Here is a 26,193-nt window from a genome sequence, read left to right as displayed (position 1 = left end):
CTTATAATTATATATTAATTCTTATTACTAACTTAATTAATAAGTATAAATTCTTTAGTTTATTATAGTGTATAAGTTTATTTTTAATATTTTCTTTTAGACCTACTTTATATACTATCTAGAGTACTAAATTATCTTAATTAATTTATACTTATAGTTACTTAAACTCTACTATATAAGCTGATATAGCTTTAGTCTACTTTAGATAAGATATAGTCTTCTTTATCTAGCTTTCTACGTCTATCTCTTTAAAGATATATTTTAATTTCTTCTTAAAGTTAGCTTAACTACTAAATAAGGCACGTATCTCGTTCTTTATTCTTTTATTATTAATATTTATTAGAAAGTTCTCTATATAAGGTTATATCTAGCTTACTACTTTTTTCTTTATATAAGTATTAGCTATAAGTATCTTTTCTTTATTATTTAGTATATTATTATAGCTATAGTATAACTTAATATTAGTAAGAAACGTTTATAACTCTTCTTAGTTACTATTATACTTATCTAGGGTTACTATCTTAGGTTTCTTAATAGGCTTTTTATTTAGTATAGCTATTAGCTAACTTATAAACTAATTAATTATTACTTATATCTTAGCTATCTACTATATATAGATTATAGCTTAGTACCTAAGATTCTATAATTTTTATAAGTTATAAGCGTTGTTATCTACCTTATTATTACTTAGAGTTAGTATCTTATTATTAATTACTAGAGTAGGCACTAGTCTAGGACTCTAAACTAGTCTATTAGTATTTACTTATAACTAAGCCTAGTTATAAGATATCCTTAAATTTTAATTAAGCGTTCTAATATTAGTCTTTCTAAGTCTACTAAATCTATAGGTAGTTAAAGTGTTATATAGAGTTTAGATCTATACTTCTCTTACTAGATTCTATACTATAGCTAGTAAGCTTTATATTAGTATTCTATAAAGTTTATCTAGTAAGATAGTAAAGTAGAGTACTTAAATAAAAAAGTAATAAAAGGTTAGATAACTTAATCTATATTACTATAGACTAATAGGTAATAATCTTATTAAGTAAAGATACTAGTAAGAAAGTATAATTTAAGTTAACTATAATAAGAGTAACTAATAAAATCTATCTATTCTTATATTCTTATTACTTTAGTCCTAGTATTTAGCTAAGCCGCTAGTATCTTAGATATTATTAGTATCTCTAGATATCCTAGTATCTCTAGATATCTTAGTATCTCTAGAGGACTTAGTATCTCTAGATATTCTATCTTAGCGAGATGCTAAGTCACGTGATCTACGCCTTACGTTAATTATTACTTTCTAACGTAGACGTTCTATAGGCTTCTTACCTCCTATCTCTTTATTAAGAAGAGAATTCTTCTTATTACTTATAATAAAGGAACTACTTAGAGTAGTTAATACCTTTAAATAATAGAAGGTGTACTTATTAGAACTCTCTAATATAATTAAAGTTTTTACTAATTATTAGAATCTAATAAGTTTTATAATAATAAAGAAACTTAATTAATAATAAGTCTAATAGGCTAAGACGCTTACTTAGTTTAATTTTAAGATAATATACTATATAAAAATACTTAATAGAGTAGTAGATACTCTAAGTAGAAGGCTTAATTTATATAAAGAGAGTTATAAGGAACTATATAACGCCTTACTTAAGATAATACCTAATAGTAGTCTAAAGTATAACTAGCTAGAACTAGCTAAGGTAGCTAAAGTAGCTAAGTAGGTAGAAACGCTATAGTAATAGTAGTAGTAGTAAGTAGCTAGCTAGTAGTTTAAGCCTAACGAACTAGTCTCTAATAAACTATTAAATAATAAATAAGAGTACTAAGATATAGTTTTAAAGAATTAAATATATATATCTTTATATATAAGATTAAGTCTTATATAAGAACTATATAAGTTTATAGAATATAGATATATAAGAATTAAAGAAATAGTTAGATAACTATCTAAGATATTTATAATACTACGTATACGTATAAAGATATAAGAAATACTAAGTAATTATTTAGTATATTACTAGAATAAGCCTAAGAGATATAAGCTCTATAGCCTATTATAACTCTTATAGCTACTATTTAAACTATAGATAAGTATAATAATAGACTTTATAGTAAAGCTTCTAAGATTATTAAAACTAAAATTAGCTTAATTTTATAATATAATACTAGTAATTATAGACTAATTAACTAAAGTAGTAAAGTTTATACTTATAGAAAAGACTATTATAGTAGAGAAATACACGTATAAAGTTACTAAAGTATTAGTATTAGAGTATAGAATACCTAAAGAGTTTATTACTAATTATAATAAACTATTTATATCTAAATACTAGAATATATTTCTAGTAAAGTTAGGTATTAAGAAGAAGCTTTTAATAAGCTTTTACCTAGAAATAGATAGCTAGATAGAAAGAATAAACTAGATATTAAAATAATACCTATAGATATACGTTAATAAATTATAGAATAACTAAATAGAGTTACTACTAATAGTATAATTAGCCTATAATAGTATAAGATCTATAATAATAAAGTATTTACCACACTACGCGAACTATAAATATAAGCTAGTAGCTTATTAAGATTAAAGAATATTAAGAGTATTATAGTAAGGGTAGATAATAAAGTAAAGCTTATATAAGATTTATATAAAGAATTAAGTAAGAATATAGCTTAATAGAATCTTATAATATTTAAAGTAGTAAATAAATAAAGAATTAAGAAACTAACCTTTAAGAAGAGGGATAAAGTTTTTCTATTATAATAAAACCTAAAAACTAAATAACTATATAGAAAATTAAATAACCTCTAAGTAAGATTATTTAAGATCTTAGAGAAAATAAAAAAAGTAAACTATAAATTAAAACTTCTATAAGATATATAAATCTACTCTATCTTTTATAAGAAATATCTAGTGCTAGTACCTCTAAATACTAAGCTAGTAATAAATATAGAGCTTAAAGATAATAAGTATAAAGTTAAAGAAGTTAAGAACTTATAGAAAATTAGTAGTTAGTAGAAGTACTTAGTTAAGTAATAATAATAGTCTAAGAGCTATAACACTTAGGAACCTAAAAGAAATCTAATAAACTATAAGTTACTAGTATATAATTTCTACTAGAAATAACTAGAGAAATAAAAGTTAACTTTAAAGTAGAGTAATTAGACTCTATAAAGAGAGAAAAAGAAAAAAAATAGTTAAAAGAAAAATTAAGAGAATTAGCCTATAACTAGCCTAAATTAGCTAATAGTTTAAATAGTAGTAGTTTAATAATAGAAGGGCCTATACCCTTAGGGGCTAAGCTTCTCTTAGCCTACTCCTTTATATAATCTTAAATAGTAATTATTATTAGATTATAACGCGTAAAGGTACGTTTTTTATTCTTTACTTCTAGAAGCTTATAATAAATATATATAGTAGCCTCTTTAATAAGAGTAAATTCTAGTTCTATACGTTCTTACTTAATCTAGATTTCTTCCTACTCTTTCTTAGAAATAAATAAACTACACTTAGTACTAACTAAGATATACCTAGTATAATAGCTAGAGGACGTTTTAATAAAGTAATATATCTTCTTCTCCTTATAGCGCTTATAATAAAAATCTATTTTAATACTCTCCTCTTTAGCTTATAAAGTATAAGCACGCTTCTATTTAGTTAAAGTTTAAGTATAGAGGGTATATTATTTTTAGACCTTAAGTATAGTTAGAAAGGCTAGAGTTAGAAAAAGAATAGATATAATAGCCTAGGGCCTACTAACCTTATATATAGCTAACGATTTAATATATAGTATAGTAAAATAATAATCTAAAATATTAGAATAATACGCTTAAGAGAGGGGATAATATTATAAGTAATAAAAAGAATTCTCTTCTTAATAAAGGGATAGGAGGTAAGAAGCCTATAGAACGTCTACGTTAGAAGGTAATAATTAACGCGGGGCGTAGATCACGTGACTTAGCATCTCGCTAAGATAGGACATCTAGAGATGCTAGGTCCTTTAGAGATACTAGGACATCTAGAGATACTAACGATATCTAAGATACTAGCAGCTTAGCTAGATACTAGGACTAAAGCAATAAGGATATAAGGATAGATAGATTTTATTATTTACTCTTATTATAGTTAACTTAAATTATACTTTCTTACTAGTATCTTTACTTAATAAGATTATTACCTATTAGTCTATAGTAATATAGATTAAGTTATCTAACCTTTTATTACCTTTCTATCTAAGCACCCTACTCTACTATCTCGCTAGACAAACTTCACGGAACACTAACGTAAGGCTTATTAGCTATAGTAGTGGACCTAACTAGAGCAGTATAGACCTAAACCCCGTGTAACAGTAGGTTACTATAATCTAAGGCGTAGGCGCGTTAAGTCGCTAGATACTACCCTTTATTATCTTTATAGGTAAGGTGCTTATTAACGTCTAGTTTAAGGATTTACTTACTAACTAGGTTCTTAAAGTTAGTCCTAATAAGTAGATAAATAATTAGCTTACTCTTACGTAGTTAGAGCACTTTAATACCTATATAAAGAGCTCTACTATAGGTAGGTATTAACTACTTATTATTAACAGCTATAAGAGCTACTACTTAGTCGATTTTTAAGATCTTTATAAGGAGAAGAATATTATCCTTCTCTATATACCTACGCACTCGTCTTACCTATTATAGCCCCTTAACGTCGCCTATTTCTCACTATTAAAGCGTAAGTACAGCAACGCTATTTTAGACTTAGTACGTAACTATACTAACTATATTAGTAAGGAGACTTTCCTACTAGCCTTTAAGGCTGCTTTTAAGCAGTTTATTATAAAGGAGAATATCTAAGCTAGCTTTAGAGGTGCTAGTTTAGTCCTATACAACCTATAGGCTATACTATTAAAGCTTAATATAGTAGTGCAGACGCTAAAATAATTACTATAATAGGTAGCTACCTAGGAGGCGCAGACACTACGCAACGCGCGCGAAGTTAAGGCTTAAAGTACTCTTATTTAATAGAGAGTAAGAAACTTTCCTAGGTCTTCTACAAGCTCTTTAGACGAAAAGATTACGCAGCTTAGTAAGAGTGCGTAATAGATAGTATATAAGATAGTGTTACTACGCGAGAAAGTAGGTAGCCTTAAAGTAGCTCTAGATACAGCAATAAGGCGTAAGAGCCGCAAGCGGCGATACGTACGGACAGAAGAGGCTCTTACTATCAGCAAGGTATAAGAAGTACTAGCTAAATAGGTGGGTAGCAGCTGTGGCGACGATAAGAGTGCGTTAAAGAGGGTGCGAGGAGAGAGGCGGTACGGGCGTTATAAGCAGACTAGACACAACGCTCGTACCTGCGCAGTTGAGGTAGATAGTGCAAGTAATAGGAGCGATTCTAACGATTAATTTAATATATTATAATAGTTTATTAACTGTCGTAAAAGACTGTGATAACGTGTCGACGTCGACACGCTGGTGGGGCGTGATCAGCTCGCTTGGGTGATCAGCTCGCTTGTGAACCACGTTAACTAGTTCTAATAAATCCTAAAATTTTATTTTTCATAAAAAGGTTCCTGACAGGCCGGGGCTGACTAAAATTTATAAAAGAACAAAATATTATATTTATTAGCGACTTCTATAACTATTTCTATCTTGATTGTTTGATTATAACGGCTTTTCGTAATAAAAGAAGAGTATTTTTTTCAAACGAAGCTATACGCTTTAAGGTGAGGAAGAAGAGTGATCTCTTTTGCTCTTAAGATTTTCCTAACCAGAACCGGTGTTTTGTTCTTTATCTGACCCTAACTTGAGGCATGGAACCTGCCTGTGGATGAGCTGATTCTCCAGACCAAATCACTGTTTCGCCCAATCCCAAAACGTCCTACGCCGTTAACAACGGCGTCCTGCATACTGAAACCAACACTGGCACTCGAGCCAGGTCCATGTCCAGGTCCGAACGTTATGCTAGACTTGAATGGGACCGATACTTGAACCCTAGGAGTTATTGTGTTGTCGTTCACACGTAGACTCCTTAAATTAAGGTTCACCTGTCCATTGACCACTGTATCTGTGCGTCGAAGAGGCGCAAGGTCCAATGAACCACTAACCTGTCGACTTCCCACTGCCCCCGGATGTCCAGCTCTAACAGTGTACGATCCTCCCACGTCCATGTCTGTTTGGAGTATAACTCCATCTGCTACTCCCTCTTCAGTAGCAGCAACAATAGGCCCCTCAATACTAATCTCAGCGGTAGCGACGACGGCCTCGAACTCCATAAATTCGATAGTTAATTCGATTAACGCGATAGTTCCAAGGATCAATTGGCCTGAACATCTTATGAAGATGCTAGCAAATGCAATAAGTGGTACTAAATGCATTTGTTTTGAAAGTGTAAAGATGGTACGTGGGTTTCTATAGAATTTTAGTAAATGATAGGAGTAGGTGAAGGCCTTATAACTTTTAGGATATATTAGAAGATCACTTTCTTTAAGAGTAGAGGATAGCGGGCGAACTCTGCAAGGAGCTAGTGAACGGAGGGCAGCTATACAATGGATAAGTGGCTAGAATAGCTCGGAAGTGTTATGATCGGTATCGAGGGTAACGTGGAGGGACTGTAGAGGTAGAAAGAGGTCTTAGATGATCTTAGAACATACTAGAAAATAACAGGAACTAGATCGACTTATATACCCCAACCATTGACAATAATTAAAGTTAACCCCTTTTATCGTATGGAGCGTGAGTATAGAGATGACTTATATAGGTTTATACTTCCGGAGGTACGTCTGCGCAAAAAAAGAGTTTTCAACTTCGGAGCTATGTTTGGCGGATATTTGCTGATTAATTATTAAAGTTCCCTCGTAGTCTGCTTTTGTTAACTGATCAATTGATAAGTAATCTTGTATTATCTTTTTAGGGGTGATGACTGGACAACTAGAAAGCACACGTTTAGCTTAATGTTTCGGCAATCTCCATAAAGCGTTCTTTGGCTAAAACTTTATGCGTGGACGTACTCTTACTCCAAGTTTCTATAAACAGAGTTTCGGCTATTTATATAAAAGTTTACGCAAAATAATCCGAGTAAATAATAATAATCGGTAGTAATCCGGATAACAATTCCCTGTTATGTTAATCTTACGTACTTGTATTCATAGGTGTCATGCTGGTGCATAGCGTTGCCAGCAACCCTTGTGCCAGCATTCCAACGAAATTAGAAATGTATTGTGGTGTAGCATCACGTGACTAGCATATAGTATCTATTGCAATTTCCTTTCGTACGTAGATAGGCACCTTCTCTAATCAATCCTTTGTAGCGATTAAATATCAGCTTATTTCCATCTACTCGATTGTGGGTCGCGCCGACTAGTGTACTAAAAGGTATGCACATGATAATAAGCTTGTCTTGTTGTTATAGTAGTTGGATGTGTATACTCAGATCAGCGCGATACGCGCTAATTGCTTATTATCTGCTTAGCTTTTCAGACTACAGCTCGAGTGGAAGTGATATAAGACTTCTATATCAAAATAATAAGACTTCTAGGCTCATAACCTGTTAGAATAATAGAGAGTAGCGGAAGTAGCTGCTTGTTCTATTAGTAGCTCAGCGGTAGTCTTTGTTGCTAATTGTCTAGTAGTAGACTTAGAGGCAGCCTATCGAAGGTTCTAGTTAAAAGAGATAAAGAACGTGCTAGGGGAGAGAGAATAGTTGCTAAGGTAGCTCTATAGGATTCGCTCTACTCTTCTCTACTCTTTATCTACTAGCTATTCTACTGGTATATATATTATTTATCTTAGATTCTAGAATTGGAATACGTTGTTAGGGTTCCACTTCCTCTTAAGAGTACGTAACCGGGGAAGTTTTCTAGCCAAGTATAGTACCTCGTTGCTTTCGTCTCCGTGCCCGCAGTTAACGTAGATTTATAAGGGGTTAAATCCCGCTGTCTTATAAAATGCTGCGCGCTACTATTTCCTGAACTAGTCGATGGGTTGCTAGTTTACAGGATCTATCCAGGCGTAGTTAAATAGACTGAAGATAGTTAGTTAGTAGATACGTTATACTTAGACCAAGACATCAGGCAATACGTACAGATAGGCAGTTATATTACGCTAAGGATAAGCCAAGGTGTCGTCTAGGATCTCTTATACCTAGTAATTACTAAAACATTCAATAAACAACACGCTACCTTAGAGATTAGTATGATTTGTTGAGAGGTTTGCGTATGCCTTAACGAAATTAATGAACCTAGCCTTGTCGTACGTGTTGATAGTCCTGCCAAAGATGCTGCGCTTAACTCTCTTTCCTAAGCAAGCGATAGTAGAGGTTCCTTGAGAGCAGTAGGTCACGGCATGGACTAATTTGTTTTCGGGTACTATGCTAACATTTTACTTAAATAGGGTAGCGTGCTAGAGGAGCGGCCCTAGTAACTGTTCGGCCTCACTTCGCGGACCCATATAAAGCCCACTCACGATAATAGCGAACAATAGAAGAGAGGTATAGTTAGTGCCCTATTACTCTCGGCATAGATCAACGCAACTAAGGGTTACTTACTCCGCCATACAGCTTCTCATTATAGAGGGCTGCAACAAGGAACGACAGCTTCGCAGGCATATTCGACCCAAATGAAGCTAAGTAGTCAACAATCGCCCTAGTATCATTTGCGAGGCTCTTTTCCTACATTGAAAACCAGGTCGAACACGTCTATAAAGCGGACTGTACCACCAACAGTTAGAGTATTCTTATCAGCGTCCACTAGGACGTTTCGGAAAGCTAACAAGTCAATCTCCATCCCATTCTATAGCTCGGCCAGTTCAATATCATACCCATGCTGACCGGAGCTTGCAAGGAATACGATATTACAGCAGATAACGAACTTAACCTATACACTATTAGCGACGATTAGAGAAAAAAGAGAATAATAGAACTACTAGAGCCTACACGTCTAACACATAGGTTGGTCGGACTAAAACTGAATAGGTAGAAGCTATATACTCAGTCCAACAGACGTTCTCAATCTCACATCCTAAACTATCAGGGAAGAATATCGTCAAGTCCTAAGATAATCCAATGTTAGCTAAGGAAATGTCACACGATGGACCCTATGGCAAGGAAGCTGCTACTGCCGCTGCAGCACTTGCAAAGTATATTACTAGTAGGGCTAGCGTTGCACGTCGCATTGTAGAACCGTATAGTTAGGACAAATAATTAAGTTAAATTTCTCGTTTATAAACTATGAAACAATAGCACTACTAAGAGAGTAACCCCAAAGAAGCGTCTTATATATAAAACCCTTCAACACACAAACACTAGAGACTTAGGTTAGTTAAAGGGCTGGCTTAATTGCTAACGAAAGCTTTAACTAATCCTATTTTTCTTTTCATCCCTATATTAGCCGCTCGTACCATGGCCAATATTAGTCCAACAACTATAAGTAATTTACAGATAAGAAGCATAGAGCCACTATATACCAGTTTAAGGAATAGGCGCGGGCACACTATCTCGTTTCCACTATACGCTTGAGAGGGACATCTAACAGTCGATATTAGTAGCTTCTTTATCTCATCACACTAGCTGCAAGTCCTACCTACGCAGGTAAAGCGTGATACAACATTCCCACATACATACAATAGTTAGCACACAGTGTAACTAAGATCTATTTAGAGATATAGCATTTCTACGCCGTTAACGCTCAACTACATAACTATTATTCATGCAATACGCTCTTATCTTCTCTCACTACTACACCGTGACGCAAACTAGGCTAGCGTTAAAGCTTCACACCCATTACCCAGGCCGCGACATCTGCAGCTTCGCCTCATCTTGCGTGAACAAGTTAGTACTAACTATGCACACTACATAAGCGCCATGAGGTGGGGCCTGAGGGCCTAGTGGCCTTGAACAAAGAGTTTAACTAGTCAGCTACACCCTCGCTGCGCACTGATCTCAATCCGTGTTACTGCCTGTAAGAGTGAAGCTGCGGGTGCCGATCGTTAGAGACTATAGTGTTGACACAACTATAGCGCTTACAATTACGCTAAGACCGGACTATTACTACGTTTAAATCTGCATATAAGGGTACGGGGACATTGCGGTAGAAGCTACTCAAAGTAGGGACCCAATTCGCTAGTCTAAACGAAAGTGTCCTGCAGGGTTCAGGGGAGAAGTGGCGCTGCCAGAAACTAGAAAAGGCTTGAAAAGGCGTAAAAAGGCTTGAGAAGGCTTAACACTTCACAGAGTATTGTACATATTATCTAGTGCTGATCCGACTAAAAAAGAACTTGTCTTTGCCGTCTCGGATCGGTACAAACCGACCCGAGCGCAATCTAGCATGGTTCCTATCACTTAGCCTACTCTTAGCAAAAACTGCGCTACTTGCTACTATACAATAAGGCTCATACGTCCAAAACGACCCGAAGAGGTGCCTATCTTATTGTTTGCAGAATTCACCACGGCACGACACGCATGTCACCCTCCTCATGCTCCCATTGCATAGCATGGTCAAATTTGCCTTCTTCATCGCCCAATAGCTGCACGATACTCTCCGCGCCGGCCTGCGGCTCCTTCCCCCACGAAATGTAATTGGAGAAGGCCGTCTTTAGCAACCCCGGATTCGAGATAAAGAAGCGGATGCGTGGCGTGTCGGTCCTATCCGTCGCTACCCGCTCGTTCTCACTGACCTGCAAGTGCGCCGTCAGTCCATTCATCCCCACCTTGCTGGCTCCGTACGGCGGAACGCGCGCCATCTTGCGTGGCGACAAGACGTTGGTAATGCTGCCCAGTCCGGATGTGACATTGATGACCTTGGGTGCGGCTGACTTGTGCAACAGTGGGGTAAATGCGTGCGTGACCACAGCCACCGATGTAATGTGCACATTCATGTACTCGTTGTACGTGGCACGCATGGCCGAGAGCTCTGTGTCCTGATGGCCGAGTCGGACAAAACCTGCGTTGTTGATAAGGACTAGTGTCGCGGGCGGCAACCGCCTTCCGTTAGCCTCGCATGGTTTCTGGCGGCATCTCGGCTGAACCCGAAACCAAGGCGGATGGCGTGCTTACCATCAAGTCGTCCGTACTGTATGTCTACATGTTTGACTGCGGCGGCAATGTGATCGTCATTGGTCACGTCCAGCTCCACCACATCAATGGCAGCGCTGCATCCCCGCTCACGGAGCTGCTGGACCGCTTCCTGGCCCTTCTTGATGTCTCGCGCGCAGAGAATGTACATGTTGGAGGGATAACGTTTGCCGGCAACTTCAATGATGGCGAGGCCTAGACCTTGGTTGGCTCCAGTGACGAGCACGATCTTGTTTGAACTGTTCCGGGTCATGGTCTAATCGTCGAGGGTCGAGTGATACTCTGCCGGTGGGAATCAAGATCAACACGATTGGATGAACAGAAGACGAGACGGCTAAATCTTGGGCTGAGAGCTGAGGACGAGGCTTTCAATTCTGTGTTTATGCCACCTATAAGCGACCCGGCAAAAGTTATTTGACCACGCGAAAGGCGTTAAATAACCACGCGGTATGCAAGGGTCAACATTAGTAGGCTTAGCCAATACACTAGTAGTAGTATTAGTATCTTTTGTGTAACGGGCTAAACGCCCTTTGGATGAGATCCTCGATGGAATCTCGGTTGACTCGAGGTACCCAATAGGCCACGCCTTATCGGTCCAATAGTTGCTCAGGCAACTGCTTGTAGATAGATAGCCACGTAGCTTAGAAGCTTAGCTCTCTATCGAATACAACCTCTTGTATACCAAGCGATTACTCACCAGAGCGCAGCCCCTTACATTTTGTAAATATAGGCGTACTATACAGAGTATAAATTTTAATATTATAGAGAAAGCCAGTATATTAGTATAAAGTTTATAATAATCTAATATAAGAAAAAAAGATAAAGCTTAAAAATAGCTATACTTAACTAATTTTATTATTTTATATAAGCCCTTCTTACTTACTTAAAGAGCTTTAGCTTAATATAATAATTATAATAAATAACTAGGGGTGCTAAATAACTGTTATAGGGGTGTGTAACCAAGTTACATATCTATATATATTATAGTATACTAGAATAATCAGTTCAGATTATTCTCGTGCTTACCTTTTGCTGGTGGGTTGGCTGCGGCCGAGTGGTTGTCGCGTAGTATCGACTTAGTGGGCATTAGTGCTCACCTCCGCTACAGGGTGCCCTGTACCCTTTGCCATGCAAACACTAGTGCGAGATATCAAACTTAGCCTCTGTAAGTAGATTCATCCTACTCGGTTGCAGCCGCGTTTTCCCCGCAGCTATGCCCGGCATGGCTGGACTAGCCAACAGCCGACGCCGCGCAGATATTGATCTGCGCCGCCCCATGTCACTCCCTATGGGAGCCAGCCGTTTTCTAGGGGCCTGTCGATTCCCCTCCACCATTATCTACAATCTGGCCGCGATATCTAGAGAACAGTCTATAGTCTCTCCCCTCACTAGCAGCGAGAGCTAGTGATCCCTAGCACTCTTTCCTCCGCGCACATCCGAAGGTGCAATGGTGTAAAGACAAAGGTTTCTCGCCGCACAGGGAAGGACATTAGCAGCTATGCTTGTTGTCCACGACAGCCCTGCATTCAATTGCCCTCGTAGCTAAAGCAAGATACTTGTGTCGCATGCTCGATCCTTTGTTTAGTCATCCTTAACCAGTTGGTGCCGGGACTACCCCTGACCAAAGCCTACATTATGATAAAGTGGGTCTAAACGGGCCTTGCATGCGCATTAATGAAATCATCCGGGCCATCCGCTCGATATTGGCATTTCTAGTCACGGTAGGGTGTTATAGAGATATGCCAACTACAGATTCCCGCATGTGTTTCATCTAGTTTCTACCTTTCTCCTCGTTCATATGCTTCAAGGTGCTCTTGTCGACTAAATGAGTCATCCTCGTCCTAAGTTGACTCGACGGAGAGGTGCATGCGAAGAGTGCCGTCAGAAAAAGGTTCGATGTAAGCATGTTCCGTGATAGCTGAGGTACATGCTAAGAGACGTAGGTGATGGTGCGAATCCGTGTAACCATTGCCAGGTAGACAAAAGCCTTTGTTCTATCCTAAGGCTCGCTACTAACACAACGACAGCGGAACGGATCTCTGTGTGAATACAGCACACGTCGCTCACAACGTCATCTACGAGAGACGAGGATCTAGAGTCTTTATAAGGATGTTTCCAATATAACACAGTCGCACGTGATGAATGACAGCATGATGCCGGATTCATCGAGCTCAGATTTTTCTTCTAAGGTTGTTGCAGATCAGGTTGCTGAAGACTTAGCAAGTCCTCTAAATACGGCATTTAGCGAGGTGTTTCTTTCGCAGTTAGGGTCCGATAGCGCGCATTCATTTCTGGATTTTGATTTCCCAAGCGAAACCATACCTGACACCTATCAAACTGAGAACACAGGTACACATCAAGACCTTTATTTCTCGTTTTCAGTGTTAGATAGAAGCATCTATGGCTATTCTAGTCAATACCAGTTCTTTCTTCTCCAATGGGACTAGTAGCTGACTAGGAGATAGAGGCAGACGATCAAGCGAGTGGCCTGCAGAACCAGGTGTCGTGTGGTAACTCCACAGACGGCATGGTCACACTCGATTGGCCGGAGCGAGGTTATAACGAAAACCTATACCAGCATAGCGCGGTTCAGTACCATAGCTTGCTAGGAACTAAAGCAGACAGTGGCGGTGCCACATGTACTCTTGCGCTCTTCTCGAAGCGGATAGTAGCCGACAAAGCAGAGGTAAACGACCCATTTCTCTTCTCTGACCTGTGCGTATCTAATCTCTAACACTGCGAAGACAAGGCTGTCCCCAGCGCATAGCACGTACAGAATTACTGCTCTTTTCCAGAACGCAGATAGAGGGAGCCGTAGACAACAGACAGTGCTAAACAAAGTCAACTTACTGCTTTCTTCAAAGCACCAGACCTGTTTCTCTAGTCTCTTGCGCAAGATTGACTCTGATAGAGAACATCAGAGCCTGGACATAGATAGCCTGTCTATGGGGAAACTTATCCAGAGTATGTCCAGCATATCGTCTACGAGAGCCTTGCTGATGATTTACAAGGAGCGTTCAAAGAGCTAGGAGGGTGAGTTAACCAAGAATGAAACGCATCACATGAGCTTATATGTATAATAGTCTGAATCTGTTTATTAAAGAACAGGATGTCACGCGCATATAAGAGCAATTTGTTAACCTAGAAAATCAGCCTATAGACGTTAGCGATATGTCATTACTGATTGTTTCACTCGCTTGGGGGGCTTTGTTGGATCCAGAAGTAAGCTCAGTTTCTAGAGTAGCACTACTAGATGCTGTGCTAGAAACTTCAATATTGCTACTTCGCCAGAATGGTAGCTTCCGTCAGTTCTTAGTAGGTTCTTCAGCTCGATAAAAATAAAGCTTTTACTAATCTAATCTAGGCGCTTATTGCTATAGTTCGTAAAACATGGTTATCTACAACAAAGCAGTCAGCTAACCTATCCAGCTTGGTCTCGCCGAAAAAACAGGATCAGACAAGCTCTATACGCTTATACTTGGCAGCATATCGACTGCGGCTTCGTTAAACCTCTATTTAGAACACGTTCTACGCAAGTTATATACTAGCGACGAGCAAGTTATTCAGACTAGACGAGCCATGTGGCTACTCTACGGCATTGATAAATCTTATGCGTTGAGGTGGCAGACCTTTTCTGTAAGCTCTACATATTTTTCTTAGGCTAGTCGGGTCAAAGCTAATACAGAACACAGCTAGTTAGCGAGGGTTCCCTTCCGATGGTGAACCCATCCGAGAGCATACCTGGGAGTGATGTTGTGACGATACACTCCTCGGAATGGTTGTGGATTCGGGCTCAATACTCCAAGATATGCTCCAACATCCTGCAGCTCCGATTGGGCGCAGAGGAAGAGCCATCCAAAGGGCATTCTAACAAGGCTGTGGCACTGTCAACGGCGCTTGAAGAATGGTATAGGTCAACTAGGGTCAGCTAGATGATACTTTCTTTGTACTACGATGATGTCATGCGTATCAAGCTCCAGACATCCTACTATTACTACGAGGCTCGGTTTCAGCTACTAAGCACAAGCCTGCGAGATCCATAAACTTCTTATCCTGCAGACTCCCGTGAGTACAAAGAACTACTCAAGCAATCAACACGCGAGATAATCCCACTTTCTAGCACGATGCCATCTGAATACCTCCTCCAAGACTGGTACGTGTCGCACAAAGTGGTGACTCTTACAATTCGCCTATACTGATTTATTATATAATAGCAACCATCTATTCATAAACACATTTGCTTTGTGTTTGCTTGCCCAAGACATCCTTCTAGATCCGGACCAGGACAGTAGGAAGGAAAGCAGAGCCTTACTCAGCATTGTTGCTGGTTTCTTTGCTAGGATAGGAATTATGTTCCCGGGAAGCTCTGTTTTTGAGGAGGTGTCTGACTTAGTCGAGATTCTCACAAATCGTTGAATCAAAGGTGATGTAAGAGCAAACAATGTCCGCTCGTTCTGGTTATCTTAATATTGTGATCTCGTCTACACATTATTCTTGTAAACAGTCTGTGGAAACTATATTTTAGCTAACGTGTTTTACAAGCAAGCGCCGCGTACAAGCGAGCGCCGCACCTACGCTAGTGAATAGGTACCCCCCTACGCTAGTATTGTATAGGGTAGAGTTAAGTCGCACGTGCCTTTAAAAGAGGTGGAGTTAAGTTACGTAAATATAGGTAGATATAACGTTAGGTTTTTAAATATATATAACTCTATACTAATACTCTCTTATATTTTTACAACTTAACTCTATACTGAATAAGCTAAGCCTTGGCATGGATACCTCTTACATCAACAACTGCTTACAATGATTGATTGAATCTTCCTTTTTTTTCAAAGAACCTTAGCAAGCCATGTTGCTCTACTCAATAGCATACATCAGATCAGTCATGGTATGGCATCTGCTCGTACTGAAAGCAGCCAATATATGAGAAAATGTAGCTACGATTGCGTTTGCCTTTTCAAAAGACAACACCGATTCACGATACGCAAGGTTGGCACTCAACTGTGAACCCACATCGTTGAAGCTCAGCACAATAGGTTGCTAAATGTTGCAATCAGCGATTTTATCTTTTTGTCAAATACATATCGGCTCGGACTCATGCAAGTTGGAGTAGGATCATTTGAAAAATGTGGACATACCTCATGCGGATCTTGATTACGGATACTTTGAAAGCGCATCGTAGGCAGTTCTTTATTGCGACGAACGACCTTGCGGTAGTTGAACAGCGTGTTGAACGCGGACGAGAAGCCTTTGCTGGACCATCTCAAACGTCGCCCCACTTCGGCAATGTCAAACACCTTGTGTTCGGAAGCATTGATATTGTTGCTTTGCAGCTGAAGCATGGATTCTACCAGGGACTCGGAGATGGTTACTTGGCCAACCACCAACGATAGCAATGGACCGACTATCTCGTCGCTATCCACGGTGTCGATGTCACGGTCAGAGACGAGATATCCAAAGCAAACGGTATCCTGGCCCGTGTAGACATGAAGTACAAGAGCCCATGCGAATTGTAGAAGATTGGAAAGGGTGACACCTGTAGTTTTGCAAAATGTCTGCGTAGCGCCGGCCGTCTCGATGGTGAAGCTGACGGCGCCCATGGATTGTGAATCACCGACAGAACAGGAATTTGGATCGGAAACTTGACAAGGTAGAAGATTGCGCAGCCTGCCCTCCCAGAAATTCGTGCTATAAGCTAAGTTGCGGCTTGATAAGTGGTGGATATAGTGGCGGAAGGGTGGTAGGACATCTAGATCGGACAAAGGGTTCCAGCCACGACAGAAGCGATCCCAATCGGAGAGGATGTGTGTTAGACTGACGTGGTCTATTATCATGTGTCCAATAGCAAGGAGAGCAAACATACGCCCTGAATCTAGGACAAAGAGTCGTAGTGCTAATGGTGGTACCGCTGACGCCAAACACTTGGATCGGATGTCGGTCATGTGTAAGTTCGCAGTTTCGTCAATAGAGGAGACTTTGTCGACAGAGGTGATGGAGCAGTCAACTGAACTATCGTGCAATACTACCTGGTATATTTTGTCGCCGTTCTTGGCCGGCACGAAGACGGTTCGAAGAATGGAGTGGCGGTCCACAACGGCTCGCCATGCTCTCGCTGCGGCGGTCGCATTCAGACCAACATCCGATGTTATTTCTACCAAGGTATGGTAAAGATATGGTGTCGTCGGATCTGTCTGTAAAGCTTGATGAGTGTATTCCTGGAATGGGGAACAAGGGAGAATGTTGACGATACTTGAGCCAGCAGGGAGTAGCACAGTTGGGTCAATCTCTTGTTGCACGTTTACAGCTGCCTCTATCTGAGGTTCGAGTGTAGCCACAGGCCGTTCAGACGCAGCTATGACTGCCAGCTTTCTGATGGTTTGCTCTACAAGCACATTTTGCGTTGTGAGACTAAGCCCCATGGCTCGGCACTGACGAGTCACCTGCATGGCTGAAATGGAATCGCCTCCCATGGCAAAGAAGGGATCATCCAGATGGATAAGTTCGGCCTCGCAATGGTCGATGGCTAAGACATCGGCCCAGACGCGTCGGATAGTCTCCTCAACTTTGGAGCCAGACGAGGAAATCGGCTTTCGTAGTCGATTAGCGACGAGTACCGCATCAGGGTCCAATGTTTCCAGCCATGTAGCTACGAGTTTACGATCGATCTTGCACGAGATCTGCAAAGGTAGCTTACCGACTAGGAGCCATGTATGAGGAACCATGTAGGTGGGAAGTTTGCATGAGAGGGCCTTTTGGACGACTGTAAGCACATGAGATGCATAGGTTGCTCGCGTTGAAGTCCAACCGGGCGACGAGTGGATGAGCTGGAGGGAGGATGGACATGGGTCAATGTCATCTTTCAGGCTGGCGACGACCGTCAATTTGCCCTGTAACGGACCTTTGCTGGGGAGCAATACAAGGGAATTGGCGAAATCAGGGACGAGGTCAAGATGATGTTGGATCTCGGCCAACTCGACGCGCTGACCACGCACTTTGACCTGCGAGTCATCTCGGCGACCTAAAATAATCAGACTACCGTCGGTAGCATAGCGCACGAGATCACCAGTGCAATAGACGCGCCGTGGTTTCTGGCCAGCCGGGGAAAATGTGACAAATGCGGCGGCGGTTTTTTGCTGATCGCGTAGGTAGCCGCGGCCAACAATGGGGCCTTCAAGCACTAGCTCACCGATAGCACCTACAGGCACGAGAGTATCTAGACACCCAGGATCAACGACCCAGCCACGGCAACCAACAGGCCAGCCAATATTGGCGGCGTCGGAGCGGGCCGTCATACGCTTGCCAACAGCACTGGTAACCGAACATTCGGTAGGTCCATAGCTGGGTCGCATATGCACAAGGTCTGCCCACCGCGCCACCAACGCCTGGCTCATGGGTTCAGCATGCACCGTCATGAAGTCGAGCGAGGACACATCGTGTGGCTCGAGCGAACGCAAAAATGAAGGCGTAAAAGCGGCCCAGTTGACAGCAGCGCGTTGTATGAAGCCAGTCACATCCGACATGCGGTCCTGTTCCGACGGCACACAGATACATGCTCCCGCCACTAGCGCAGTGAATGTCTCTTCGAGCGAAGCATCAAAACTGTAGCTGGTAAACTGCAGGACCCGCGACGTGGCTTGGATCTGTAGCCACTCCCTGTTGGCTATTACTGCTGAGCAGAAGTTTTGATGCTCGATAACGACTCCTTTAGGTGTTCCAGTACTTCCGGATGTAAAGATTACGTAGAGAGCGTTGGTCGGTTTGTGTTGGACGGTCGCAAGGCTAGCCACATCCATGCTACACCATTCTTCAGCAGCATGGCTGGTCAGCAGCAGTACGTCTCCAACTAAGTCATCCAATAATGTGTGGCAACTGAGTGCTACGAGTGCAACCTTGCATCGAGTCTGCTCCGTGATAGCTTGCACGCGTGCGCGTGGTGCTTGAGGGTCGATGTGCACAAACGTGCCTGTATATATTCATCAGCACGCTAACCCCCACATATTGAATGATTGTGAGACATCAACTGGCAATATCTAGTACTTACCTCCAGATTTGGCCACCCCCACCATGGCTACGATACCCCACATGGACTTCTCGAAGCAGAGCGCCACAACATGTTCGGGTTGCACGCCGCTCGATACCAACCTGCATGCCACCCCCGAGGAAAACCTGTCCAATTGTTCGTATGTCAGCTCCCCGTCCCACGAGCAAACAGCAGTGCTTGCTGGCTGTCGCTGTACGCTTTCTTGGATTAGCTCCTGGATGCAACGCTGTACAAGGCACGGCTCGTCTATGTTCCATGCCTGAACTAGTTGTTCATCCAGCTGACTGAATAGGCTGGCCTCAGCAACCGGCTTCTCTGGCTCCTGCACCATCAAGTCTACGGCTCGGCCAAAGGCGGCGACGACATGACAGGCCTGTTGGACCGATAGCAAGCTAGTTGCGAATTCTACAGACACAATATATCGGTCTTGCTCATCGGTTATGGTCACTGCTACTCCATACTCGCTAGCATCGTGACTCTTAACTAGCTCTGCTGTAGTTTCCTTGGGATTTGTATCAATCGGATTCTGCGCCACTGGAGATTTCTGGATGTTGACGATAGTGTTGAACAGACTGTCGCCACCTCCGACGGCACGTTGCATCCGTCCCAAGGATACTGTTTGCCAAGAAAGGTGCTCCAGGTAGTCTTCTTGAATACCTCGCGCCAGCTCGATCATACTGCTTCCAGGGGTGACTTGTACTCGGACAGGAAGCATGTTAACCATTGGCCCAACAATCTTGTCAATGCCCGGTATGGGTATATCTCTACCCGAAGCAAGGAAGCCAAATATGACTGCTTCTGAATTCAAGTACGTCTTCAACACCAGTGCCCACGCCGCCTGCAGTGCACTGCTGTTAGATATACCAAAGTTGCGACACTTCAGCTCGAGGGCTCTCTTGTTGTCGAGCACTAGCTCCACTTTCTCTGTTGGCATAGCCTGACTGCCCTTGTTAACTGGCGGAGCAAGCTGTGGAAAGTGACATCTCGTGGCACTATCAAGATACCGAGACCAGTATTTCTCTGCTTCTCCTGCATCAGTTTCATTGATGTGATTGATGTAGTCACTGAACGACGCTGACAACCCTTCTAATCGATCGCCATACGCATCGAGTAGATCTTGAATCATAATGCGAGAGCTGATTCCGTCGCTGATAATATGGTTCTTGTCGAGTTGGCAGAAAATTGTGCCATCTTCCACAATATAGATTTTGAGGGAATGGAGCAGCTTCCCACTCAGTGGAAGAGGCCCTGGCATCAGAAGGTCTTGCTCCCATGTCTTGACTACCGCCTCTTTGCTCTTGCTTCGAATCCACTCAACCATCGGCGTAGCTTTCCGTAGCACAATTTGCATGAAACCATGAGAAGAGGACTCTGCAAACACAGTTCGCAAAATAGCATGCTTTTCCACGACGCGCGCCCACGCCTTGGATAAGCGCTCCTGGCGTCCCTCAAGAGGATCATCGTAACCAGGCATGAGTTGAAAAAGGAAATGTTGATTATAAGGGTTAGTATTTTTTAACTGACTGAAGAGTAGACTCTCTTGCATGGGCGAGCAAGGGTATGCGGCTTCAATGTTGCCCAGGAGTACGCCGGGGCTAGTTGGCATAGCCTCCAGAAGACCATGAAGTTCTTGTTGACTTATTCCAATCGTCATTGCGGATGCAGCTAACTCTGCTAGCGGATCGACTGCTTGCCCACACATGATGTCGAGCAAGCGCTCAAGTTGCTCCTTGATCATTGCCGGCCAGGATTTAAGCTTTTTCTGGTGTTTCATGTATTTGTTCCACTCTACAGTAACGGTAAGAACACCATCTTCTATTGCCGAGAGTATCGTAATAAGGCTGTATCTTTGCGACTGAACACGTTGCTGTAGGCGTAGCTGTGAGAGCATTGACTGCAAAGCCGGTTCGCAGCGCCGAAAGAGAGCATCTTGTCTTTCCAACTGCTGGTACCGCCCTAGATGGTTCAAAACAATCTCCATGGGCCAATGCTGCTGTTGGAAAGCCTCGACGCCCTTCTTGTTGAGAAACCGCGACGTGAAGTAGTCGTAACCTTTATTTGGTGTGGTTTTCCTGAGATCCCTGATTTTGCGAAGTGCTGCCACCGCATCGAGCGTCTTGTCAATCGCGATAGGTGCCAATGTTGTGAACCATCCTACCGTCCGGGACAGATCTAATCCAGGATAAAACGGCTCGCGTCCATGTCCCTCTACGAACAATGAAGCAGAAGGTCTTCCGAAAAGGTCCAGGAAAGAGAGCAATACGGCTGCTGAAAGCAAGTCTACCTGATCGAAGCCGTGACACTTGCATGCTCCAAATGCCTGCGACGAAGCTTTACTCAGTTGAAGCTTCTTCGATGCCGAATCCTGAAAGAATACCGGCTGTCCTTCCATTTTCCAGAAATATGTATTGGCACTTTCGATATCTAGACCGGCAGGAAGTACACGAGCAGGATCAAGACGCGTTCGGGCCTGTTCTACCTGAGCACGGCCCCAAGCTTGGAAGTGAACGGGTTCGGGTCGTGCAGGCGCTCCTCGGGCAATGATGCCTTCAAGGTCTTCTAGAATGACGCGCCAGGAGACTGCATCAACTACCAAATGGTGGATTGTAACAGAAACAAACCTTTTCTCGCCCGACCCAAAGATGTCAATACCGACAAGTGGCCCATTGACCATATCGACAGAAAGCTTAGTGCTGCCAATGCGCTGGACAATGTCCTTATGAGTGCAGTCTGCGTGGTGAAATCGTAGCGCAAAGCTGCCGGAAACATCGTCTGTGATGTGCTGTACCCATCCATCAATAGTTGGAGTAAAACGAGCCCGCAGCATGGGATGCACTTCTACTATATGTCGGAAAGCGTTATGAAGAAGATCGTCCGAAATATGCTTCGTTATGCTCAAAACCATTACTTGCTGATCGAGCGGATCTCCTTTAGCTGAAGCCTGGAAATGCATCTGCTGAATAGGTGAAAGTGGCCATGCTACACCGATCTCGGTCCTCCCAAAATCGGCGAAAAGTGCCTGATCAACGTCCGTATCAAGATTCTCCATGAGGCGCCCGATGGTCTGATGGCGAAGTACCTTAGCTGCTGATATCGCAATACCCCTGGCACGCGCTGCACTACTGACGGCCATAGCAGATATCGAGTCGCCACCTGGATCGGCGATACTTAGTTTGACTCATTTGCAAGAGAATTGTGGGTGCTGGGAGACTTACCGTACGAAAAAAATGTATTGCTTCTGCCAATGTCTGCTTCCGGGACATTCAGCACAGTGCTCCATACCTCTCGAAGGCCCATCTCGAGGCTATTGATTGGTGGCTCAACACTGAAATTCTCAACACTACCTACCAAGTCATCATACTCATCATCATCCATTTCTTCGAGACACTTGAGCATGCGCTTCCGATCCAGCTTCCCGGAAGTGTTGTGAGGCATGTCACGTACAACAAGCCAAATAGCTGGTATCATATAGTGTGGGACAAGGTCGAGAAGAAAGTTGCGTAAGTTTGAGATGTAGGAAGTCTCCGGCCTTTCGAAGGTGGCCATGTCGTACACATCCTGGGTCGATTGACGTTGGTGTGCAATGACAGCGACTAGTATGCCTGCACATGGTCCTGCGTTTGGCACCAAGACAATGCTGTGCAGTAATGATCCCTCCAAAGCCAGATTTCGCTCGATCTCGCCTGGCTCGATCCTTTGGCCATGGACTTTTACCTGTGCATCCACGCGACCGACAAAGTGAAGGTCGCCCTCGGAATCATAATACACTAGGTCCTTAGTGCGATACAACCGCTTTTGCGGTGCCCACTCCAAGCCGGTCACGAAACTTGATATCGTTTTCTCCGGCTCTATCAGATACCCCCTTGCCAAGATGGGTCCTTCCACAAGCAGCTCGCCAACGACACCGATAGGTGCGAGTGCATGAGGAGTGTCGATACGGACGATCCAAGAAGCGCACCCTGGAAGTGCGCGGCCGATATTTGTTGGATCCATGTTATACGATACATCTTCGCTGATAGTGCTTGTTACACAACATTCTGAAGGGCCGTAGACTTGGATAAGGCGCTTGTTTGGCCTCCCAGCCCAAGCTTGTACATTGCGCAGTGTCATGGCTTCACCTCCTAAGACCATGGTTTTCAGCACTGGAGTCTCTTCAGCATTAAAAATGTTAGCGACAGAAGGTGTTAGATGAGCCCAATTAGCCTTGGAACGATTCGCAAATCCCACTAGATCTGACAGACGCTCTTCCTCGGACGGAACGCAGAGGCAGCCTCCCACTATGAGTGTTGTTAGATGATCTTCCATACTCGTGTCGAACCCATAAGATGCGAACTGTAAGACTCTGGACGTGTTTGAAATGTGTAGTCCGCCTTGATGTGCTCGGGCTGCATATGCATATGCACCATGTTCCACTACGACACCCTTTGGCATACCAGTCGACCCTGATGTGAATATCACGTAAGCCTTATCATGAGCGCTAACCTCTGGCATATTAAATCTTGGATATGTTTTCTCTTTCGCAAAGAAATTTGGTTCCAAAGGAATGACATGTTTGCAGAGAGGCACGAACGTCTGTACATGCTCACGGGACGTTATAACAAGACCTGAATTAACGTCAATGTCCAGTTGGCGAAGAATTTGACAGATGCGATTTGTGGGATTGGAGCGATCCACAGGAACAAAAGCATTCCCACTCTTCAAGACAGCCAACAGCGCAACAGTGTACCAAGCGGATTTCTCGAAGCAAAGGGGGATTGCTAAACCAGGTCCAATACCCAACTGCATAATTTCGTTGGCCAGTGTTGTAGACAACTCGTTTATTCTTTCGTAGCTCATTGCGCCGTCCCAAGCATCTACAGCCAAAGCATCGGGCTGGCATTTTGCCGTATTCTCTATGAGCGAGTGGATCGTTGTGGGATGCCACACCCCGCCGCTAGAAAATGTCTGCATATTCCAGTCATTGATTTGGTCGCGATCGCCACTGCTAAGGCAGTCGATTGGGCCCAATGACTGGTCCAAGTTGTCCAATTTCAGCAAGATGCTTATCGCTGTCGAGAATGTATTCGTAACCCGTTCGGCCATTGAGCGCGACAGGACAGTTGGGCGATAGCTCAGCCGGACGCGCATATTGTCTTCCGAGTACAGGACTTTTACCACGATGTCAAACTCGGTCTTGTTAGAGGAGGCCAAGAGTGCGAGCTCAGTGCTTCCATCTACCATGGCGGGAGCATAGTGTACCGTCACTAATGTGTTGAATAAAAAAGAATCGTTCATCCCAAGAATCTGATGCACCTGCTGCAATGAAACGCACTGATGTGGTAGGGCGTCAACAAAGTCTGCTTGGATTTCTTCCAAGATACTTCTCGCTGACCGATCATTCAGACCAGTTGCTTTGCAGATAAGCAGATTGATAAGAGGCCCAACGATTGCCTCCACTCCGTGAATGGGAAGGCTCCGTCCAGAAGAGAGATAACCAAAGCATACGTCCGAATTACCAGTATAGTTGCGGAGAAGCAAGGCCCATGCTGTCTGCAATACTGCAGAAATTGTCGTCTCGTTGTGCTTGCAGAATCGCTGAAGTTCGTCAAACTCTGTGAACTGAACTTCAAAGAGCTCACCAATCTCAGTAGCGGCTCTTATGTCACCATCGAGAACAGGAAATTTGCATGGCTCAACTTCTTCCAAGTATTGCATCCAGTAGTCAAGCGCTGCATCTGCGTTCGGATCAAGCCGGATATAGTCAACATATCGATCGTATCCTGGTGCGACGCTGAGCGATTGAATTCCTCGTAGAGCTCGAGAAAAGTCCTCAATCAAAAGAACCCATGAAGATCCGTCGGTTATCATATGGCTGAGATCGAGGATGCAGAATATTTCGCCATTGTCGGTTGACCAGATGAATGCTTGGTGTAATACCCCATTCATGAATGGGGAGTCAGAGTTGCACCTGGAGATATATTTCTCTTGCACTTCGGTCTTGTCTCTGCAACGCTTATGAGAGACGGAAGCTTGTACATTCCTCAGCACAACTGCATCCAGCAAGCGGCCGGTTCCTCCTGCAGCTGGAACATAGATGGTGCGTAAAGTCTGGTGCCGGTTTACCACTTGCTGCCAACACCTTTCTACTGCCTGTGGAATTGTAGCCGTTCGCACCTTAAATAAACCTATGGTTCTATACAATTGTGTCGTTCGCGTCTTTTGTCCTATGAACATGGCTTCCTGCATGGGGCTGCACGGGTAAACATCATCGATGAGATCAAGGCCTGACTCTGACGATTGATGAACCTTATTTTGGAGCTCCTCTCGAATGGCGTTGAAATCGTAGTCACGAGGCATTCGCGAAAACTTGGGGTGGTCTTGAGAACCTGAACCTGCTAGGAGAAGACTTGAAGTAGCATCTGCATGTCTTTCACACGCTGCAGCGGCAATTTGAGCAAGGCTCTTCTTCAAAAGAATATCACGTAATGAGACGTGTATTCCTTCTTCAAAACATCGGCGATGCAGCAATACAGCTCGGAATGAGTCCCCTTTAGATATGTTCAATTTGTGTAATGAGCCGACAAGGATAAGAGAGCACTTACCCCCAAGAGATGCAAAAGACGATGCAAGGTCTATTTGTTCCAGAGATATTGATAGCACATCAGCGCAATGCTTAACAAGTGTTTGTGCTGTTGCATCAACGTCGTTGCTGAACTCTCCATGCATTACTTGTGCGCTTGTTGATGTCATGACTGGGAAGGGAATGCGGAACTGGTGACGTCTTGTTCTTGAAGATCCACGGATGCATGCATTGCATTGCTACTTGCTTGAGGAATTTTATAGCATGTTATTCCAGCCAATCGTCTGTCGTATCGCAAAGAGTGAAATAAGGGCTGATGCACGCTTAGCTACGGTCCGATGTTCACCGAGAAACCGGGTAATAAACCAGCCATAAAGCCGGCCCAAATGCTTTATCATTAACACCCGTCGGATACGATACAGCTACGAGCTAGCGCATCGCGCTTGACATTAAGGAGATTAGATTTGGGTCCATCATGCCCGGACCGACGGGATGCCGTTCTAGCTTGGCTACTCGGAAAAGTCCCGGGAG

At 42.7% G+C, this 26,193-nt stretch overlaps 4 protein-coding genes across 4 annotated transcripts; 1 reads left to right on the top strand and 3 right to left on the bottom strand.

Annotated features, from left to right (window-relative positions):
- Positions 1 to 5,795: 5,795 nt before the first annotated feature.
- On the bottom strand, positions 5,796 to 6,371 carry PSV08DRAFT_375098 (uncharacterized protein; the record flags this gene model as incomplete). Its single annotated transcript, XM_014217155.1, has 1 exon — positions 5,796 to 6,371. The coding sequence occupies one exon, from the start codon at positions 6,369 to 6,371 to the stop codon at positions 5,796 to 5,798; it is 576 nt and encodes a 191-aa protein (XP_014072630.1).
- A 3,940-nt stretch (positions 6,372 to 10,311) lies between these two features.
- On the bottom strand, positions 10,312 to 11,315 carry PSV08DRAFT_211854 (uncharacterized protein; the record flags this gene model as incomplete). Its single annotated transcript, XM_014217154.2, has 2 exons — positions 10,312 to 10,949; positions 11,045 to 11,315. 2 exons carry the CDS (start codon positions 11,313 to 11,315, stop codon positions 10,432 to 10,434), a joined length of 789 nt encoding a protein of 262 aa, XP_014072629.1. The 3' UTR covers positions 10,312 to 10,431.
- Positions 11,316 to 12,509: 1,194 nt separating this feature from the next.
- Positions 12,510 to 15,478, top strand: PSV08DRAFT_375096 (uncharacterized protein; the record flags this gene model as incomplete). Its single annotated transcript, XM_066093302.1, has 11 exons — positions 12,510 to 12,514; positions 12,893 to 12,953; positions 13,159 to 13,411; positions 13,528 to 13,777; positions 13,812 to 14,026; positions 14,190 to 14,377; positions 14,427 to 14,441; positions 14,492 to 14,698; positions 14,755 to 14,985; positions 15,133 to 15,215; positions 15,277 to 15,478. The coding sequence occupies 11 exons, from the start codon at positions 12,510 to 12,512 to the stop codon at positions 15,476 to 15,478; spliced, it is 1,710 nt and encodes a 569-aa protein (XP_065947944.1).
- Positions 15,479 to 16,086: 608 nt separating this feature from the next.
- On the bottom strand, positions 16,087 to 25,832 carry PSV08DRAFT_375095 (uncharacterized protein; the record flags this gene model as incomplete). Its single annotated transcript, XM_014217151.1, has 3 exons — positions 16,087 to 19,025; positions 19,104 to 22,256; positions 22,319 to 25,832. The coding sequence occupies 3 exons, from the start codon at positions 25,830 to 25,832 to the stop codon at positions 16,087 to 16,089; spliced, it is 9,606 nt and encodes a 3,201-aa protein (XP_014072626.1).
- Between the last annotated feature and the right edge of the window lie 361 nt (positions 25,833 to 26,193).

The sequence above is a fragment of the Bipolaris maydis genome (assembly GCF_028858645.1).
Source record: "Bipolaris maydis strain C4 unplaced genomic scaffold PSV08scaffold_18, whole genome shotgun sequence".
Taxonomy (NCBI): Eukaryota; Fungi; Ascomycota; class Dothideomycetes; order Pleosporales; family Pleosporaceae; genus Bipolaris; species Bipolaris maydis.
Note: the sequence above shows the minus strand (reverse complement) of the source record. Positions and strands in the feature narration are given on the sequence as shown.